Source organism: Colius striatus, chromosome 1 (genome assembly GCF_028858725.1).
Source record: "Colius striatus isolate bColStr4 chromosome 1, bColStr4.1.hap1, whole genome shotgun sequence".
NCBI lineage: Eukaryota > Metazoa > Chordata > Aves > Coliiformes > Coliidae > Colius > Colius striatus.
The window spans coordinates 190,922,524-190,944,543 of NC_084759.1; the positions used below are offsets into that span (position 1 = coordinate 190,922,524).

At 41.1% G+C, this 22,020-nt stretch overlaps 1 protein-coding gene across 2 annotated transcripts in view; it reads left to right on the plus strand.

Moving 5' to 3' along the window:
* CELSR1 (cadherin EGF LAG seven-pass G-type receptor 1) overlaps nt 1-22,020 on the plus strand; it is a 171,454-nt gene that overhangs the window by 76,623 nt on the left and 72,811 nt on the right. For both annotated transcript variants that reach the window (XM_062018502.1, XM_062018495.1), the window contains exons 3-4: nt 14,422-14,644; nt 19,051-19,166. In XM_062018502.1, the coding sequence (XP_061874486.1) occupies nt 14,422-14,644; nt 19,051-19,166 (339 nt within the window). The remainder of the gene's footprint in view (nt 1-14,421; nt 14,645-19,050; nt 19,167-22,020) is intronic.

Here is a 22,020-nt window from a genome sequence, read left to right on the forward strand (position 1 = left end):
TTGTGCCCACTCACCCGCTATGTTTAACTCAGAAATTTACTGTACATGTTAAAATTTATCCTTGCTTATTTTTTGTGTCAAGGCTCACTGTTAATGCATGCAGGGATGGGGCAGCATGATCACATCCCAAGTGATGCTGGGATGGACCTGAGGTTATGGCCCAGATAGAACCACTGCGTGACTGCTTGCTCCAGATGATAACTGAAACAATAAAACCAGAGTAAAGTTACATTTTGGTATACACAGGCAAAAGCTGAAGTTTATGAAATTTTTAAATATTGTCATGTTTCTTTTGATTATATTCCTGTCCATGTCACCAAGTCACAGAAGATGAATGTTGGAAATCTGGAGCTTACGTCAGGTTCATAGGACCAACTCAAGTGATCTACCACTTCTGTACATGGATTTTTTTTTTCTGGAGGATATCCCCTTCAGCTGATTTTCAACTTATGCTCACTTGTCAGGATGCAAAAAGCCTTTTCTAACTGGATTACTGTGGTGTATTTGTTGACAGTTTAGTTCTCAAAGGGTGTAAATGGCCTGCAGCCTTCACACATCAATCTGCTATGCCTTTTCCCAAACTGAGGCATTACCCTCATCCAGATGTGCATAAACTAGCTACTGTTTAAAGTCTGAAATTCTTCCCAGTCATGTAAGAACACTCTCTTGCCCCCCACCCCAAGATGACACATGTGGGATGATCTTTGATTCCACTGAACTGTTGTGAGTGCCAGGGGTTCAGATGCCTCTTCTGGAGCCTTGTGTCTTGTCCTCCTTGCCTGTGGAAATACTTGCACTGATCAAAGTCCTTTGCCGTCATGTAGAATCCTAGCAATAGACTTAATGTTGCATTTGTTCTTTTTAATTAGTTTTAACATGGATAGACAAGACTTCTGTTTCTACAGGGTGCTCCCACTATGGAGGTGTAAAAGGGAGCAGCAGATCACACACCAATGTAGTCACTTAGCCCTGGCTTCAGAAGCTACCTCAGTAATTCATCTTCACTATGCTTACAAATTCAGCTTTTCCAAACAGTTCAGAGTCTAGGAAATTCTCCTTGCTGATTACAGCTTATATTCTAGTGCTTCTTCTTAAGATGGCTGTGTAGCTGGCCTGTTCTTCTCTTTGTTTAGCCACTTCCCTCATTTGTCACTGTCAGAGTTTATCAATGACGACTTTTTATCACTTTCTCTCCTGTTGTTCAAGTAGCATATAGCTAAAATTTAGTATCTAAAAAACTTGAGCAATAACCTGTTTGAATATGGTTCCACGCTTAACACTTTTTACACCTCCTTGCTATTCATGGCATTGACAACAGTTAGATAATGTTACAATATGGAGAGAAGGTAGGTTCTTAATTGTGGGCTGTAGTGTGAAGCCAAGGGGCTTGCAGACATGAGAGGCCCGTGAGCACACACTGCAGCGGGATGGCATTGCAGCTGCTGAACAAGTGCTGCCCCAGCTCTTCTGAGATGTAGTGTTTAATGGTGAGGTGTGATTGTAGGATGCTTTGGGTTGGAAGGCACCTTTGAAAATCATCTCATCCAACCCCCCTGCCGTGACTAACTTTGGCTTCAGTCTCTTCAAATCTTGTTAAGTCACTGATGTGAAAATAACACATTTGACCCTGAAGCTGTGCCAAGCTAAGCCTGTGTTTGCTGTCAGGCAGCTGGCTTTACATGAGCAAGGCAAACTGCTAATGAGGGTACCTGCATACCTCTGGCACCTGACCCCTCCTTTCCCTCTCTTGTAGAGAAGAACTGAGCTTATCAGTTAGTGGCGTTCAATGGGAGAGAGATACCCATTGAGCACCTCAGGTTTCCTATTGGCATTCTGTTAAACAACAGAGAAGTCTAAATTTATGATTCCCTTTGTTCTAGCACACATGAAATCTCTTTTATGGCCTTTAACCCAATGCACATCTGTTTCTTTTTGAATAATCTTGTTCCGTCAATTTTCAGCAGTTTTTAGGTTCTTGACTTGCACTCTTGGTTTTACATTGGTGGGACTTCTGTTACCATACTTAAATGGGAACCACAATTCTCCCAGGGTTTTTGAAAGCCTTTGTTATAATGCATTTGCTTATCTTCATTGCTAAAAGTAAAAAGAAAAAGTGGAAGGTGAAGCATAATTACCCAAAGTGGAGCTTTTTGATATTATAGGTACATGTAAAACCCCTCCTTAATGATGTAGCTAATTTCCCACGCACTGTCATAATATTGAACACATATATGCATAGAAACTACCTACACTGAGGTTTAATTAAAATGTTTTAAAGAGCAGTTTATTAAACAACAGCTAAATCTCTGTGACCATAGCTACGATTGTGGTTTTCTTAATTTTGCCAAGTTGAGCCTTGTGTAGCATAAGACTTAGGCATTTTTCTCATAGTTTAATGTCAGAAAGGTTAGCTGGATAAAATTTTAAGTCACAGAAATGCATTCTAATACACCCAAACGTACACTTGCTAAGTGTCAAAGTAGCCCATATATTAGACTATCCTTTAAGTGGGTTTTTTACCAATGTCTAGGTGTCTTGTTTGGGGATTTTTTTTCTCTTGTTACTGCAAACAAATCAGATAGGAAAAAAAGAGAAGAGAAAGGAGAAGAAAACACCCAACAACTTGCCTTTATTTGTGGAGAGGATAAAATCATGAGATAGTGTTTTTTTCCGATATGTCTCAAGTTCTGGAAAGCCCCTCACAATGTTCACAGCAGATCAGATATGAAAGCTATTAAAAAAAAAAAAGAAATTCCAGAAAGGCTGGAATTAAATATTTTAGATCTTCAAAAACAAAAAAAGAAATTTAACTTCCAAGGAACAACATAACGGGGCTCCTTTTCTCTTGACCGTAAACACAAGCTTGGGAAACAAAACTAGGAAGCCCCTTTACAATTCAGTAACACTGAAAAACACATTAAGCTTCTATTTTAATTCCCAAGTTAGACACTTTTCTTTCTATCAAACAACAGGAAAGTATCAGGAAGGATGGTTGGATGAAAAGATGAGGTTATCAGGATGATGTTCGGTTAGAGAGGAAAAGAAGTATAAAGTAATTTCTTGTGTGTCTGTTCTTTGTGTTACGATGATTGAAAGTTTCGACAGTTGAGCACCAGACTGAGGCACTTGGCCTTGAACATCAAGATAATTACAGTTCTGCAGTACAGTTGTGCAGAGCATGGTGGGAACCACAGCTTCATTGTTGTTACAAATGCTCCTTTGTTTAGAGCATCATGGTTCAGTGCCTGCATCCCAGCCCTGGCTCCTCCTGGGGCAGGTTTTGTTCTGCCACCCGCACTGTACGGTGCCCCTGAATCACGGCTTCCCCAGCAGTCGTCAGCTCACATTTTCACTTTCCAAAAATTGAGATGAAAATACTCTCAAATGCTCTGTATCTAAGCATATGCGAGTTATTATTTACATTGTCCAATATAACAATTAAAACTCATATTATATTTAGATAGAGCCAGTTGGCTTCAAGGGGTCAGCACATTGATGTGCATATTGTAGGAAACATTATTATGAAGATGAATATCTTATATTAAGAATATCTTCTATTAAGAAGTAACCACAATCTAGATGACATAGTAAAGTTGATTAACAAGATGGGAATCATTTAAAGTGATTTTAAAATGAAACCATGTTTTACAAAAAAGGCTATAATCTACTAAACTGTTGTAGAAAGAGTAAAGTACAAGCTACGGAAGCTGCCTGGGCTTGATTTCAATGAGTCTGTTTAAAAAGTACTTTCTTTTTTTAAAGTACCTTAAATTTCAACCTATTCTGTAGATTTAAAAATACATTGATTTTGAGGTTTTCTGTGAAAGGTCTGTTTGACATTACAAGGCCTTTCTCAGGAGTCGTTAAAAAAAAGTCAGCGTCCCTAAGTTACTTTATGTTCCTGACTCGTGTATGAAATATTTTTCAGGCTACCAAAACATAAGATTATGGGATTATCTTTTTAACCCTAATCTTTTTAATTTGACAATGAAAGGAGCATTTTTGTTTTTTGCAGAATTTGCCTTCAATAACAACAGAAATTTGATGAGAGTCAGATTTTTTTTGACAGTTTTATCTACTTCTGAACTCCTACGTTCCACAATAAAAAGTTAGATAATGCTTCTAAGAATAACTTTCTTCTAGCATAATACTTCTCATATCAAATGGAACTAAAAAGCTCTGAAATCCTAGCTTACTAAGATATAATTACAATAGTAGATTTACTTTAACATTTGTTTCAGTTGCTTTGTGAATATTTTATGGCTTCCCTTCAATTATTCTCACTAATTGGCCATTATGCTGCTTTCCACCAGAGCTTCTGGGCCCACCTAGGAGGTTAAGGGGCATGATTCAGTTTAGGGTCTGCCAATTTCTAAATACCATCATTTTTACCATAGCATTGGATTTCACAGAAAATGTGAGTGAGTTTTCTATAATTTATTGAAAAAAGACCTCAAAATGCAGACTTTCATCAGTCTTCCTTTAATGCAGTTGTGCAGTTAGCTGCTTGTGCAGTTAATCCGAGCAGGTTGCTGAGGACCAGGGCAGATGGTTTCCTCAGTGCTTTGTCTCGTGTTCTGAGCTGAAACATCAAGTCTGCAGCAGCAACATGGAGAAAATTAAATAAGACCTTAGTGGAATAAGGGCTGGACTCTCCTAAGGAAACAGTAATGTTTGCCATTGTAAGGGAGACTCTAATCTCCTCTTCTGCATATTCCTGAGAGCTTTTCTTTCTTCTGTTCTTTCCGAGTTCAGTTATTTGCAGGTGCATTCCCTTTTTCAACAGCTTTGAAGTGTTAACTTGCTCAAAAATAAGTGCTGGAGCTTTCCACTTCCCTGCCAAAGGAGTTGCAACCCTTTGGTGTCCTGCTTTCTTGAAAGCAGCTTAGGGAAACCAGGCTGAAAGAGAGCAGGAAGCCTGAAAGCACGTCTGGTTTTCCAGCTCCTGAGTTCCTGTTGATAAAAGGTGTTATTGCACACACACCCCTGGCACGCTCACCACACCTTGCTGGCTTTCCTTATTCACGTAAATAGTGTAATACATTTTGAAAAGCCCGTTGTGATACCAAAATGGCCTGTGGAACATCAGCCTTGGGAAGGTAACAGTGCTGGTGGTGGCATTCAATGCCCAAGAAAAACTGCAGCTTTACATGCTAAAGTAGTCTTTTTTGTCATCTGAGCAGAGGCATGCGGAGTCTATGAGTGCCTTTTCCTTTCTCACTGCTGCTGTGGAAGAAGGTGAGAACTAGGCACGGCAGCTAGTTCCCAGGCTGAGGTGCTTGCAGGTGTGCAGGGATGCAAATACGGACCAGGCTGCAAAGGCTGCCCTGGAGGGAACACGTCCTGCACGTCACAGCGGCTGCCCCAGCCTTCCGTTCCTTCCATGAGCCCCTCCTCAAGCAGCGCTCCTGCAGGTGGATCAAGGGGCACAGAGAGCAGGGAAAGCAAATACAGTATCGGATGTGTTTATAATGAAGGTGGAGGATGATTGTTTCTCTCAGAAATAAATGGAGGGAGGCATATTCCTCTCTGAATAAGTATGTTATGCAGTGGAGTGTTTTGTTCTTACACCTCCGGCTTTCTCATTGGTTTTAAGCTGGGATTTTTGGCAAGAGATTTATTCCAAGGAAGACATAATGCAAATTGCAGACACAATGGCATAATCGAATTTGAGTTTTAGCTTTGACATCTACAGTAATATTTTGCTTCTGTTAAATACATTCAGAGATAAAGCTCAGGCTTTTGAAAGGCAGTGCTTCATCACCATATCTTACCTCAAATCAGTGCAATTTGCATTATTGTCTTACATAGAAACCTGCCACTCAACATAAACTGGAAATATTGGTGTATTTCTTTTTTCTCTTGTGTAGATTTGTGTTGTGTGTAGTCTTGGGTGAGAGACCATAACTAAAAAGATCTCTAAAGCCTTACCTTACAGGTCAAATGCAGAAGGAGATGACATCTTGAGAAGGCACTGTACATTACAGCAAAATGTTCAATAATTTATAAAGCTTAGTGGTTGAAAATCAGCCATGAGTAAAGATTAAGACATTAAGAAATTACCCACTGGACCCCATAGAAAAAAAAAATGTTGTTAGGTAGCTGTAGCAGACTACCACAGGCATGGATGTTTTCTTTCTCATTGTCTTCTGCCACGTCTAAAGCATTCCAGAAACAGCAGTATCTTCTGCATGTCCTCAGAAGCCTGGGGATGATTTTTGTCTGGTGCCATGGGAGCAGGCTGCAGGGAGAAGCCAGGCACATTGAGTGCACCTCTGTCCAGTGCCTGAGCCAGGAGAACAGTACCCAGGCTTCACCGAGGGACAGCTCTGCATCAGTTTGCATTGAGCATACACCCCCCCGCTCTGCAAACAAGCCCCTGGGGCTTTTTCGGAGGTAGTGGTATTATTGAATGGGCTGTAAAATCCTGAGTTCTCTGTTTTCGTCTTCAAACCACAAGATGAATGTAGAAATTGAGCATTTTCTTAAATGGAGAATGTTTTAGTGTGGTGTCTGGCTCCTTATGCATCAGGGTGCTACAGTGAAAAAAATCACAATACTTGTGATAAGCTTTGATAGGACTTCTGGTCATCACACCACTCCTGGCCTTGTTGCTGGAAAGTGGAAGGCAAGCTGTCTGGTGTGGACAGAGCAGAGGATTAGTGACTGAGAATTTTTGATCCTCAACAAATATACGACAAAGAGAGAACCGGTATTTAAAACTCAGTTATGACACGTGTCTGTGCTCTGTTTCTGCCAGCACTCGTGGAAGCTGCAAAGGAGGAGACATCCGATGACCATTCATATTGAGCACATATCATCATGGGAATATGCTCAAAATTTCTGGAATCCACAGACTAATTCATTTCTCCAACAGATGTGCCCCAAATATCACTAATCCTCCTTAGTATTGTTTCCTTTTGTTTTTTTCCCCCAATTATTCCTTCCAATTTAAATGCAAAACCACAAAAAAACCCAAATCCCAAATCATTGGTCCACCCATCCCTGCAGGGTGTCTTTTGTTTTGTTTTGTGACCAGGGAAGAGGAGATGGTGAGGAGTAAAGGAACATCTTTGTTCAGGCTGGTGCTTGAGACTTGGGGCTGTTTAACCTGGAGAAGAATAAGGGGAGACCTTATCAATGCTTATAAATACCTAAAGGGCAGGTGTCAAGAGGATGAGGCCAGTCTTTTTTCAGTAGTGCCCAGTGACAGGACAAGGGGTAGTTGTCATAAACTAAAACACAGGAAGTTCCACCTGAATATGAGGAGAAACTTCTTTGGTGTTCAGTTGAGGGAGCCCTGGCACAGGCTGACCAGAGAGGCTGTGCAGTTTTCTTCTCTGGAAGTTTTCAAAAACCTGCTGATCATTTTCTTGTGCAACCTGCTTTAGCAAGGAATTGGATTGGATGATCTCTAGAGGTCCCTTTTGACTTCTGTCGTTCTGTGATCCATTTAGGATCCTGGGCCTCCTTTTGGACTGATAAAGGGCCAGGTACTGTTTCAGTGGCTGTTCTGCATGTGCAGTGTTACAGTAGATGCAGTCTGAAGCAGCTTGAGAGATGGAGACCTGAGCTTTCCTTGCTCTTGCTTTTGTAAAACAGAGTTTAGCTTGGTTGCTAGCGAGGAAGGATGAGGAGGTGATGGAGTCCTGGCCTCTCCTTGCCCGTTTGGCATGGGCAATTTTTCAGTGAGGTCTTCCTTCTCTCAGTAGCTTGCAGGAACCCGGAGTAGCCAGGGTGCAGATGATGTCCCCAAGGATGACAGTGGGAAGAATAGCTGGGAAGGATTGAGTAGCATCTTCCTGTTGGGATCAGACTGGCAATAGGAACTCCCTCAGAGCAGCTAGTTTTGGTCACATGTTTTGGAGTGGAATTTGACCACCAAGAGCTCTCACACAAATTGGAGCCCTCAGATGCCACCCACAGCTTCAGAGGCAAATAAAATAAAATAAGAAACCTCCCGTGTTTATTATTTGGGAGCATCTCATGATTGAAGATCTCATGACTTCCTTTAGTCTCATGATTCTTGGAAATTTTATTTGTGAGTTACCAGGGATGCCTGGGGGAACTTTGTGGAAGAAGGCACAGGAAAGGGGGAAGTGTGATGGTAAAGTAGAGGGATGATATATATAGCCTAGAGAGCGCTGGTGATTCTGCACCCTCTCTTCCCACCAGAATGTAGGGCTTATGCCCACAGAAAAATTAAACCAAGTCTAGAGATCAAACAGTGATTTCCTGAGGATCATTTTGTATCTATCACGTCAGAGAGCTTCTTAGCAAGCTATTTATTTGTACTGTGAAATGAATGTTTTTGTTGTTGTTTTGCTTAGTGTTTTAAATATATCTTGTTACATCTGAAACGGTTAGCAACTTAAATGACAAAAGACAGTTGTCATTACAAGTCAACAGGATTTAGTCCTGAACAGGTTGTGTATGTGTGGCATGGGCTTATGTGTGTTTATTGGTGTATTTATATATTGTTTTACTTTATCCTGTTTCTCATAAAATGCCTTTGTAGTGCTAAAAGCAAAGTGGAGGAGGCAGGCCCCAAAGTGGACCTTTACTGGTGTTTCTCCCTGTAAGGTAGTTGGGGCTGATATTAGTTTCCCAATCATTCCAATCATCCCAGTTCTAAATACATTAATGAATAGGTAAAAGGAAAGACCAAAGTATGTTTTCAAACATGAACATTTAGTAGCAGCGTAATGTAGAAGCCTCAGGAAGTGACGACAGTCAGGGTCAGTATTGTGTCTGAGTGCATCTGCACGGCCTCTCTAGAGTGGTGGTAGGAGGTTTGACTGTTGATTTCTAAGGGACCCACATTTTACCTCTGCTCTTCAAATAGCACTTCTGAGTCATCTGTGTAAAATGGTACATGAATATAGTCATCTCCTAATTAATCATGGTCACTAGTACACCAATGACTTCTATTTGATCCAGCATCTGCTTCATCAGAATTATTTGGTTCCTTTTTCTGGATAACTGCTCTCTAACTTCTCTCACAGAACCAGTAGATTTCTGTTTGTGTGATGTTTCATTGGTGGCATTTGTTGGAAGGTGAGATTGACTTTTCCCAAGAGCTTCTTTGGGTAGTCTCATGTGTGATAAAGCCACTGAAGTAATGAATTTCACTTTATGGGCAAAATCCACTAGTCATTTTTATTATTTGACTTGTGCCTACATTTTAGGCAAATTTTCCTTGTTGGTGAAAAGAGGCGGATATCTGCTGAAGGTGTTGATCCACTTCACCTAAGTCAAGTGTGAGCCATTACACTCACATTTGAGTCATCTAAAGTGGCTTAAAGCTTTATTTCTATGATAGTTAACCTTCCTAACATCATTCCTTCATTCTTATTCCTGGGTTCATGGTCCTGCCTCCTTCCCTTATACCTGCTGTGTTATTCATCCTATCATTCCTAGAAGGGAGCTCATCAGAAGATCACTAACCCTACAATAAAGAAATGCATGGTGGTTTGCCATTTTAGCTCCACAAATCAATAAACTGCAGGATTACATGAATGCCAACACAAGGGAGGGGGAGGAAAATGCAATGTATTCGGGAAAAGGAGGGAACTATGGTAACTCCTACTTAGCCTAACCTATTGTCAAACTGGGTAGGTTGGATCCCAGCCTCTTATCTCTTGTCCCAGTAGAGATTTACAGACTGATTCTGCAGCTAATTTCTTTTTGACTACCTTCTTATTACTTAGTGCTGATTGCTTTAGTGCTGATTGTCATTTAAGGTTAGTAGTGGTTTAGTTACTAGAGAAAAGGAGGATTGATTTTCCCATAATGTGCAAGATAACAAATATATTTTAGTGATAGTTGATTCTTTATTAGGGCAGTGGGTCAATGGGAATCCTTTGAATAATTTTAGTTGCCCTATTTCATGTTGGTTTTCCTCTTGCCCTGTTGTTGTTTCTGTTTCCCACTTTAAAGTACATAATTTTAGGCTGGACACTTAAATCAGCATCTCAAAATGCTTTTTTTTGGTCAAGCAACTACAAACATGGGGAAGAAGATGAATATGCATGTAGACCAAATGGCAGGATGGAGGAAAGGAGAGGAGAATCAGTTTAAGTCAAGCAGTTACAGATACTGATTGAAAAATTAACAGGTGTCTAGGGAAACTGGAAAAAAAAAGAAACAATATCAGTACATGTCTACTTCTTCATATAAGTATAGAGTTAAGGTAGTTCAGTTGAAAACAGAGAAACCTACGAATTTTTGAGGGCTAGTCCCTAAATATTGTGGAAACAGAGTCAACAAACTCAAGTGTAAGTAAAATTGTATTTACTGTAATGCCAGCACGTTGTTTCCAGCAAGCTATCCAACCTTATACATTGTCATTGTAAGGTCAAGTGACTCAGCAGCAAACCACAGGCAGATTTCTGCAAAGACCAGCTCATTGATGCACACCAGTGTGCTGTTTGAAACCCGTAGTGTTCTGCTCACAAGGTATTTGCAGTTGTGAGATTATGTGTTAATTTTTCAGATAGCTTATTTTTATTTGCTTTCATTTTTTAAAAGAATCATTTATGGTTTATTCATTAAATGTTTCTATTACTTTATCTGGAATAGGTCAGAGGAAAAGCAAGTCTTCTAATCAGTCTTTTGCTTTGCCTGTTCTTGTTATGTTACACTTGATATTGTGGTGTCCTCGCCTACAGAAAGTTAATAATGGAAATTTTATTATTACCATCTTTCTGAAGTTTGTCCTAAAATTGAAGAAGAGATGAATTAAAGATAAGATAGGATAGTTACAAGTAGGAAGCAGTGATGAAAGCATCTATCACATCATAATCCCAAGGGCTTTAAAACTGGTAAGCACTACATAAAGGGCTGCATAAAAGCTGTAGTCATCAATATTAATTGAGAGCCTATAAGACCAGCTACTGCCCTGTAACAGTAAACCATTTGCTGTCTAGGGACAGAATTTTTTCAAAGCCCAGGAATCTGCTAGTAGATAACAGGCAACTATGGCCTTTGTTATCTGACAGAGCATGCTTTAGATTTAGCAGCTGAAGGGACTAAGCTTCACATCTCCTGCTTAGATTTCACGGAGTTGTGATATGTGACTGTTTTTTTAAGTGATTTCTAAAATGATGGCCAGTGTGAAAAATGAAATTATCTTAGCCAAGGAAATGCTGTGAAGAGTGAAGGGGAGTTTCATGGGCTGGGTGAGGGAGTGAGCCATGCCAGCATCGCAGACCAACCCCAGGCTGTGTGCAGCTGCTATCTGGGCCGTGCTCTTATCACCCGAGCCCCTCCAGACCCTGGCTGCACAGCAGCACTCTTTCCTTCTGTACTATTTTTTCCTATTGGACTGTAAGACATCCCCTCCGACAGCACGTCCCAGCCCTCCGACCTTCAGCTGTGAGCAGGCACACAGCCGCTTTTCATCCCAAAGCCTGGCGGCTGCACATCCCTTCCTTTTCAGCTCCTCAAGTAGCTCTTCCCTTAGGGCCTTCCAATTCTGGCTCCAGCCAGCAACCAGCTTGTCCTTCAAGTCCATGCGGGCTTTGGTTCAAATTTTGAGGATGTTTTTCAGGCCATGCCACGAAGCCTCCCCAGGGCAGTGCCGTGGGATGGCACTGTGTCTGGGATGAGGTGGTCGCCCTTGGCAGGAACAAATCCAAGAGCGACACAAAGATGTGTTCTGTTGCCAATCCTGATTAAAGCCCTACTTCAAATATTTGCTCAGATAGCTACCCCATAAAGCCAAAAACACCCTGTTTCTAAATAATTCCAGGCATTTTTTTTTTTAAACAGGGTAATCAAGGATATATCCAATTTCTTGGTAGGCTTTTGTGCCTTGAAGCACAGTGATGTCTTGGAGTTACTGCAGAGATTTCAAAATGACTATTTTAATATATTCTGGTAAATATACATAAAATATGAAAATTCAACATCAAAGAATGTGCATCAAATGCAGTTCTCATTTACATTACAGACTAAAGAGAATTCTGAAAGATTTTAGTAACTGAGACATCAGTGATACTACAACTGAATGAATATAAGACAAAGGATCTTATTTAAAGTCGAACTAGATTATTTTTAATTATTTATTTAAGCATCATAATGAAAATCAATAATAAACACAATTCTGTAGAAATTTCCCATTTCTCTTAAATAGTTTTATGCCTGTATCTAAACAAATGGTCTATATGTTCTTGTATCACAGAATTAATACAGAGGCATTAATGACTTAGAACTTAGGCTTTTATATTTCGCCTCCTTATTGCCATGGCATTTCCATAGCATACTACAGTGCCAGGAATCTCTCCTTTTAGCTTGGTCTTTTTTCTCCCTGTGTATTCAAAGCTGTGTGTTATTTGTGTTTGCCAAATATATCATTCTGTTTTCAGAAAGCCTTGAACATTACATTCCTGTCTGAGGTGGTGAATTTTTTTCCCAAATATCCTGCTACTCTTTTAAAGCAACAAATTTGTGTTTAAGCTTTCTGTAGCAATTGTGCTTTTCCATTTTTTTGAGAGCTTTCAGTACCCAAGATGTGTGTGTGTTGAGGGCTATTGGCTGTGCTTATGCAGAAGATGGTCAAGAAGGACTTTCTGTAGGGTCCTCTTAGAGCATCTTATGTGTGAGTGTGCTTTGTTTAGCATATCCAATGCACCAAGGGAATTTTCTGTCTTACGATGATGTGTACAATTTCTTCCAAAAGAAACACGTTGCAGAGCATTTGAAGATATTAATGAAGGTGTATTCACATAATCTTGTCTGATACGGCTGATAAATGGAAACACGAAGATATTTATCAAGTGGTTTTCACAGCATTTCATCTTAATACATTAAAGTGAGAATATAGGAACATCAGTGCTGAATCAGAAAAGCTCTAAGCTCAGGCTTGAAGTTGAGCTCTCAGCTATATGGTTTATTCCTTTAGTGGTTTTGAGTTACACTTCCTCTGACGTTGATGCAGGAGAAGAAAGACAGCAAAGCTGGAGAGCCAGAACGGTCAGGGCATTCATCTCACTGTGTCTCAGAGATCACTACCCTTGAGGCAGCGGCTAAACCAGGTGCAAACCATTGCAGTCTGCAGGCTGGCACAAAAGAGAGGTACAGATCCAGGTCTGGATGCAGCAGTACTGCTGGCTGCAGCTGCCCACCCAGCATGGGCAGTGTTGGTGTGGGAACCTGTGGGAGCAGGGCTACAGGGCAGCCACTGGAGCTAAACTTGCCATTTTAATTTGCCTTTGTGAGTCACAGCCCACAACTCCTGCTTCACTTTCCTCCAGGAATGCATTTGCACCATTTTAACTGTGCTTGAATTAATGTAATTTTATAGTCTGATAGTGAGTAATCATGCAAATATTGAACTGTTGGAAGTGTATTCCTTCAGTTGACTCTGTAGAGTGGCTTTGCTCAACATTTGTCAGAAATTCCACTATATATGCCATTTTCAGTTTCTCTGAACAGTTTTCTGTGTGAAATCTGAACACACTTTAGGAAGACACATGCCAAAACATAAATGTTAACTAATTAGCTCACACATAGAGTTTAACTTTCCATTCAATTATTAATTCAGCAGATGCTTTTGTTCCAACCACAGAATATTTTTTAAGTGGATGTCCTCTGTACATTTTTTTTTTAATTGAGATTCACTCTCAGATTTTGGACAATCACAGGAAAAATTATGGCATACCTACAAAACCAGGCATCTCATTCTTTAGTATTGCATTTAACACGTCTTAATACAGACTTTGGAGTTGAATAAAGACGAAGCATCTGGGGGAAAGACAGCTTCAGCAAGCGGCACACAGAGTCCGTAACTTCTGCGGAGAGTTACTGCACCTATCTCTGAAGAGTTCAGAAAAAGGCTGTCACCTGCAGGATGCATGCATAGAGAAGGGTGAAACCTTCAAGTCATCAGCATCCTGTTTATTCTTTATATAAGCCTTGTGCGAGAGTTCTCGTGAGCTTAGCCATGCCCTGTTGCTGTCATGGGCAGCAAAGCCAAATTCCACTCAATGTGAAATCCAAACTTTTATCTGTTTACATAATTTCCAGCTCATAGTAAGAAGCTGGAAGAATTTGTACATATTTTGGTTGACAAGGAATGTACAAGTTTGTAACTGATGGTTTTGCCTCCCATATAGATCTATCTGTCACCAGATTTATATTTATCACTTGGTCTGGAAGCAGCCAAGGAATCCAGAAATCAACACCAACATTGTTGGATATTTGCAAGAGGATTGCTCAGCAAATTGTATCACACACCCCTTAGAAAATTCAGACTTGAAAGACAATGTACCATCCTTACTTCTCTGACAGTTACAGGAGTCAGGTGCAGACGAGTGGAAGCAGCTTAATGTTCAGCAGAAGCACTTGGTCAGCTGAGCTTCACAGCTTGCTGCTGGAGTGAGGTGTCTGCTTCCCTGATGTGTGCATTTTCCCTTTCAGGAGAGTACTGCGAGGTGAATTCACGCTCTGGGCGCTGTGCTCCAGGGGTCTGTAAGAATGGAGGAACCTGTGTGAACCTGCTGATCGGGGGCTTCAAGTGTGAGTGCCCCCCGGGAGAGTACGAGCGGCCCTACTGCGAAATGACCACCAGGAGCTTTCCCCCTCAGTCCTTCATCACCTTCAAGGGGCTGCGGCAGCGCTTCCACTTCACCGTCTCCCTCATGTAAGTCCTGGTGGGGAAGGGCTCAGTAGCTCTTGGCTTCTACACTTCAGCTTGGGGGTTGTTTTTTAATTAGTGTCATCAACCGAATTACCTGCATGTAGAGATTTCTTGGGGAATTTCTGACTGTGATTCCTGTGAGTGAGGCACAGTTGAATTAGAATCATAGAATCATAGAATGGTAGGGGTTTGAAGGGACCTTTAGAGATCATCTAGTCCAACTCCCCTGCAGAAGCAGATTCACCTAGATCAGGTCACATAGGAACATGTCCAGGCGAGTCTTGAAGACTGGCCCCAAAACCAATCCCTGTGGAACTCCACTGACCACTGGCCTCCAACTTGATTCTGTGCCATTGCTCACCACCCTCTGGGCTCTGTCATTCAGCCAGCTCTCAATCCACTTGACTGTCCACTCACCCAAGCCACACTGCCTGAGCTTTCTGATGAGGATGTTATGGAAGACAGTGTCAAAAGCCTTGCTGAAGTCAAGGTAGATGACATCCCCTGCTCTCCCCTCATATAGCCAGCTAGTTATGCACTCAATTGCTTGAAAGTGTTTTATTTCACTTAGGTGCTAACTCCCAGCCTTCCTCTGTTGCAGTGTGGGGCAGTGGCATGAGGAGAGGGCATGCCAGGGCCTCTCCAGCCACAGGCTTAGACCAGAGAGGCACAAGGGTGAGTGGTGGGTTTGCCACTGTTTCTAGTTGGGCCTGTGGCCTCCTGACTTCCAGGCTGGCTGCAGAGCCAACCCAACCCGTTCATCCTGCTTGTTTAAGAGTACTCTTCCACTCTGCTGTTTGACAGCCTGTGAGAGGACATACTCTTGTCAGGCCATGGCACGGCACAGGCTGGTCCTCCTCAGGTCCTTGTGCTCCCTTGGTTTCCTGCCTTGGGCTTGGTACAACCCCAATTGTCCCAGCTCCTGGCCTCACTCCTCTTGGCCTTCACACCTGGTTCCTGCTTTTGCTCCCATTGTGGCTGCCAGGCATGACCTGCTTCATCCTCACCCCATCTGTCCCAACATCCCCACGTTGGACAATCTTCTGGGCTAGCTGTCACTTTTGCTATGAGGGCACTCAGGAAGTCAAGGGGAGTGATGGTGACAGCCACACAGTGTGGACCAGGCCTCTCCTTCCCTGGCTTACACATCCCAGCGGAAAAAAAAACTTGTGGAGAAGACTTCTTGGGTCAGGCATAGGGCTTGCCTACTGTGGAGCCAGAGCCCTAGGTGCACATACACCTCTTCTCCAGAGAGGGTGTGGATTTGCAGCTTTCCCACGGCTTGTGCAGTCAGGATTGACCTTTGATTCTCCCTCATGGTTGACTGTGAGTAAATAGCACAAAATATGTTAGCCCCAACCCCAAAGGGCAAGGCCAGGGATTTGTTCATAGGCACAACAGCAGCAACAATGACAGATGTGTTTGTATGTCTCTCCAGAGAAAGTGCTCAGGGAGGACACCACCTGGCACGTCTCATCCAGCAGTTACCTGGTGTTTTACATGTCAGGAGCAAGGCAGCTTCTTTGCATTTTGTTCTTCATCTACCTTAATCTCAAGGTCTGAAACATTACAGAATCTTGTCTTTTTGGTGCACAGGCATGGTTTGCATGCGAACCAAGGCAGGAAAGAGATGTGCCTGTGACAATTATTTTAGACCAATGTATCTAAGTACACAAAAAAGCTGAGGAGCAAAAGGCTCTGTTAGACTTGTCAGACCTACAGTGAGTGCAAACAAAGGAGCAGTCTGGGCTGGCTGCCAGCATAAATTACCTGCACTACCCTTGGCTTGTTCCCTCAGCCATGCGGTGTCATTTTTCAGGCTTTCAGGAAGAGATCATTGACAGGTAGGGTGCTTCAAGTTAAAGTGTCTCAAATGCTCTGTGTAGGGGTTATTGAGAAACAGCAAACTACTGTAGCAAGGTAATACTTAGACCAGGATTTCCTCACCATCTTTAAAACCAAGATGGCGTATTTAATCATGAGCTAAACACTGTTCTGTCCACTCTCTGTGATCATGAGAAGTCTAGACCATCATGGGATACATCCCACACTGTCTGGGATAACGACACATTTAGCTTTCCATACCTGAAATTCTTCTTTATTTACACTTATTATTTGTTTGACTTTTATTATCCTTCAGTGCACGTGGAAAACATTATGTGAGGATAAGCAAGAGTTAGCAGTTTGCCTAGACAATGATTTGCAATTGCCTATCTTGTGATTTGGGACCATTTGTAAAATTCCAGGGTGTCCAGGTTCTCACAGTCTTAAGTGATGCCCAACACGCTCCGGGAAAGTGCAGCATTGCCCAGTCTCATCATTATGTTTTTCTTTTTGAAAAATATTTAGGTTACTGACCAGACATGTCATTCTGCTCCCAACACTCACTGAAGAGGTTTTCTTGCTATTTGCGTAGATTTTTTTTTCAAGAAAGTTTATTTTGTTTCTTACATGCTGAGATGAAACTTATCCCTTATATTGAAAAACAGCTAGTGATAATCAGACAAGTTCAAAAGCAATAGTGCTTTAACTATTAGTATGATGCAGAAGATGGTTTTGGCTAGTGGCAAAGAATGGAACTGAGCACACATAAAGTAAAGAAATATTAAAAATGGATCAATAATTTGGTAGTTTATTAATTAAAATTATGATAGAGGATTCTAACTGTATCAGAACAAAATATATTCAAACAGAACTAAGGTTCCTTTTGTTGCTAATCAAACTAAACCTTTCTGCCTACTAAAAAATTATCACTAATATTATTGTCGTTTCATTTATTTATATATATTTGGAATAGATCTGTTCATAATGTTTTGATGAAGCAGTTATCCACAGAAAAATACAATCTTGGGAAATGTTTTACAGGAGCTGTATTCCTTTGGATGAAACATTAAATGGTAAAGAGCGAAAACTAAATCCGTATTTTTATAATAGTGAAATATTTCAATGGTACTGTCTTTAATTCATTTAGTTTGCCTTTTCCTTCTATCTAGATTGGATATTAGGAAGAACTTGTTCACTGAGAGGGTTGTTAGACACTGGCATAGGTTGCCCAGGGAGGTGGTGGAGTCAACATCTCTGAAGATATTTAAAAGTCATGTAGATGAGGTGCTGAGGAACATGGTTTAGTGGTGGTTTTTAAATGTATGTAATAAAAAAATCCCATTTCCATGTAGCTCAAATTGAGACTTCTGGTTCTGGAAGATCTCTAATCAGTGTGATCCACAACATACAAACGTCAGACAAACAACATTTGTTAAAAAGGGTTCTTTGGTTTTGGAATTTTTTATTTCAAATACCAGACCTTGATGTTCTAAAATAGTGTTCTTTCACATTCTCTGAATGCAGGTTTTGTTGCATGAGAGAAAGCCTTGCTAGTAGACATGACATGACAAGTACAAGAATCATGTCTTCTGTCTGTGGAAGGTAGTTTGCATTAGCTGTGTTCAGCAACTGATTCAGGAAAAGTGAGTTGATTTAAGTCAGGCATATTTTCTGAAGTTCAAGATACACAATCAAACTACACTGCCATTTGGAAACACAAGAAATTCCCATGGTTTCTCTTTATATAATTAATCTTTGTAAAACTCTTTATATAAAGTACAATAATTTTGGGTTTTGCATTTCTAAGTAGATGAAAGCAGTATGTAAATCCTCAAGGATAATACAATTAAATAAAAAAAAATATGAAATGCACAGAACACACAGAAATTTGCAAAAGGAGTTTTGGGCTGACAAAAAAAACAGGCTATTTTAAAAGTGCAGTTGCCTGTTTATCTGCAGGAAAGATGTGATACATCTCATATCAGAAATGCAAGAAAAATAAACCAAAAAACACCCATCGTCTCTTAGTGGAAACATTTCAGTGTTTATTTTCCTTCCTACAATTGACTGACCTGTTGATTGATGAACTCTGATTGTCTACATGGCATTATTAAAGTGACTCTTTTTTTTTCCCCTTGCCTCCCCATCAGGTCTTTTTAATCAGTCCATGGCTCTCCTTGTACCCTGTAGCATTTAGACAGCAAGCAGACAGCAAGTATTCCCCCTTTGATGTGAAAATGCTTTCTAGCTTTCGAACTGTTCGCAAAGTGTAGTAAGTGCTACTGTTTGGCGAGTGTCAGATACTCACACTGCATCATGCATCTGCCTAATTTTACCCCTGTAAGGGTCAGCACCCACAGCAGATCTCTTCAGAGTAGATTCCTGTAATTGCCATCTTGCTTGCCGCTGTCAATAGCAAAAGAGGAGATTTATCCTGCATCTGAGGCCTCAGTTTTATAATTTTCCTTCTCAAAGACTCAAAGGCTTTGTTTTCTGCTAAATACATTGCTAACTTTCTTCTGAGTGACCTGACTGTCAGTCTTTAATGCATAAGCATGAATTAAACCCTTGTCTCTGCGTTCTAGGTTTGCAACCAGGGAGAGGAATGCTCTCCTCCTATACAACGGGCGTTTTAATGAGAAGCATGACTTCATTGCCTTGGAGATCATTGAGGAGCAGATCCAGCTCACATTCTCTGCAGGTGAGCTCTTGCTCAAGTTGAGTGTTTCTGCTTGTGGTCAGGAGATCCTCTCAAGCCATTTTGCACTTTAATGATTTTATATGGCCATTTGCTGCCTTATTAATTGAGGAACTAACTGGCTGGTACTGTACAGCAAACAACTGATGGCACGTGTTGCAAAGTACTCCAGATTGTAGCGGTTTGTGGTGGTTACACTTGCTGTCATAGGCAGGAGCTTGTCAACATAGCAGTTATAAAAGCTGGAGTTTATGACTACTATAAAAAATTGGCGCTAGCCTCAAAGTTGGCCTCCAAGCCAACGTTTGCTTAAATGAGATTTCATTTTATTGCACTGTGATAAACATTCTGTGTTTATGCATTTTTACACTGTGCTATCAGCAAAACTACCTGTGTAAATGTTGTCTAAAAAAATCCATGCCAGACAAAGGGGAAGCTAGCAGACAAGTGAAAAATGTCTGTCGTTTGTCCGGGGTTGGTGACAAGCAGTGCTCTTGTTGGAATGCACTTTTGCACTGCAGAAGCACCTCCTCTTGGAAGAAGTCATAAACAACAACAAATTTAGGAGGACTTAGCTGCCCACTCAGTGCTACAGTGTGCTAGGAAACAAGAACCAGAGGCTTTGGCATTTGCTTGCTTTCTGCGCTAGGACAAAGACAGTGTCTTTTGGTGCTTCTGGGAGCAGAAAGAGGGGAAGACTGACATGTAGAGCTCGGCGTGGCACATATCTCTCCCACTGTGGCCTTCTCCAAGGGACGGAGTTTCCTCCAGAAAATCAGCCTTGGCATGGGGCAAAGTTTTTCCTGACAGAAGTGCGATCAGAACAAACTGACCATCCCAGCCTCAGCAGAGGGGTATCTCCTGAGTTAAAAAAGCCTAAGTTTCATCCAACAACTTAAGGCCATCTTTGCTAATTGCCATGGCAGGGATAGCAGCTGAAGCTGTTAGCACATAACTGTACTGAATCAGTACAGCTGAATCACATTGAAGCCACCAGGAATCTCTCCCTGGACATCATCAGCAGGCTTGCTGAGGCTCTTGGAGTACCACTTGCATTCATGCTTCAGCTGACAAGCAGGCCTGTAAGTCTGGTGGGAAGGCTTTCATGGCTTTACTAAAATCTCAGCAGGACAAGCAACTTCTAGTTGTCACAGGTGTAGGGGATGTTTTCCATTGGGACAGAAACAAATACCTGGGAGGAGCTGTTGTTGTGTAGGTCAAGTGGGGTTATGTGTAGGTCAAGTGAGACATTTGTACCTCTGTACCAGGCACCTGACTATTTCCCATTGTCCTTATTCAGGATAGGTGCCTGGGCTGCAGTCAGCTCTTACTTAATTTTTGTGAAAAATGAGATGTTGCAAACATTAAGGCAGTAGAAGCAGAGGCACAGCCCATGTCGGTGTTGCAACCATTGCCAGTGATGGTGGCTGCCCTCAGAGCCCCAGCCAATCCTATGTGACTCCATCAATTTACCAGCAATACTTAAATGCATTGAGTTGAAGATGCCTGGTTTAATTTCCCTTTTATTACTTGAAGTTGTCCAAATTCAACTTTAAGGCAGACTTTTGAATGGATTAGTGTAATGAAATAACATACTACAGTCAGAAAGGTGTGCTTTCTTCTGTAGCTCTGTTCCACCTGTCTAAACTTGAATCAAATTGCTGGGAAGGCACCCTGAGGATGAATGAGGAGAAAAAAATACTTTCTACTTGCACTTATATGCATTTAAATGTAGAGGAACTCCTTTAAAATACATGAAACTAAATTTAGATTTGCACTGCTGCACCTGAGAGCAGGTCTGGTCCTGTATATTACAAATGGTATTTTCTTTGGAAGGAGAATGGTTTATGTTTTATAGTTTTAAGTGGGTTTTAACGAACAGTACAAGTTTTGGACATCTGATCTGACTGTTTAACCTGTCAGAACAACTTTTTCACAGAAAGCGAAGCAAAGGGATTATAAGAGTGGTGATCTTCCTTTTGCAGAAACTTGCCATCTGAATGGAAAGTCCAATTTTTACTGGAAATTTTTTATCACTGAATGATAAAAAACCACCACAGCAAGGTGTCAAACACATTAAGTTGGAATCTGTATTGTTTAAATAACAGAAGTATATAGGATGGGAGTTAAAGCCAAGTAGGGGACACGGGAGTAATAGTTCACACAGGGTTAAGTATTTGTTGCAAACAGAGATTTGAAAGCACATTTTAACCTCCACAATACTATGAACTCTATTAGCTCATGAGAGGGAGTTCTTTTTCCTGTGGTTTATTATATAGAATTTTCCAACTGTTTAAAAGAAAAAAAAAAAAAGAGAGAAAGAAAAAAGAAGTTGAAACCTAGCAATCCCTTCTCCATGCCAAGCCTTTTATGTACTTTCAACATGAATGTTTATTTTGCTGCTACCTCGGAACAGATATGCCTGGTTACGGAGCTGGTTCTGCTGACTCAGACCTGGCTTAAAAGCTTCAGCTTCCCGGTTGCAGTGGCAAGAACTTTCTTTCAAATTTAAATACTGAAAGGTCGCCAATAATTTTGTTAATTACTGGTAAAATTTTCCTGGGACCAAGGTTACCATGGGTTTTATACTAGATTACTTTTGGATTTCACTTTCTCGGCTGCTTTTGACAGAAATGCAGAAAAATTCATTGACATTTTGTCCTCAGCAATATCTGTATCTACCCAGAAGCTATTTTTGTATTTGTGTACCGAAATAGTTCTGTGAAACTGGGGACAATTATTGTTTCACAGAATGAAGACCCAAATTCCTCTGTGATGAAGGAAAGCAGCTGCAGGAAGGTGGCTGCATCCTGTGCCCGATGAGGGTCTCTCTGTGTTTCAGTGTAGTGCAGAGCAG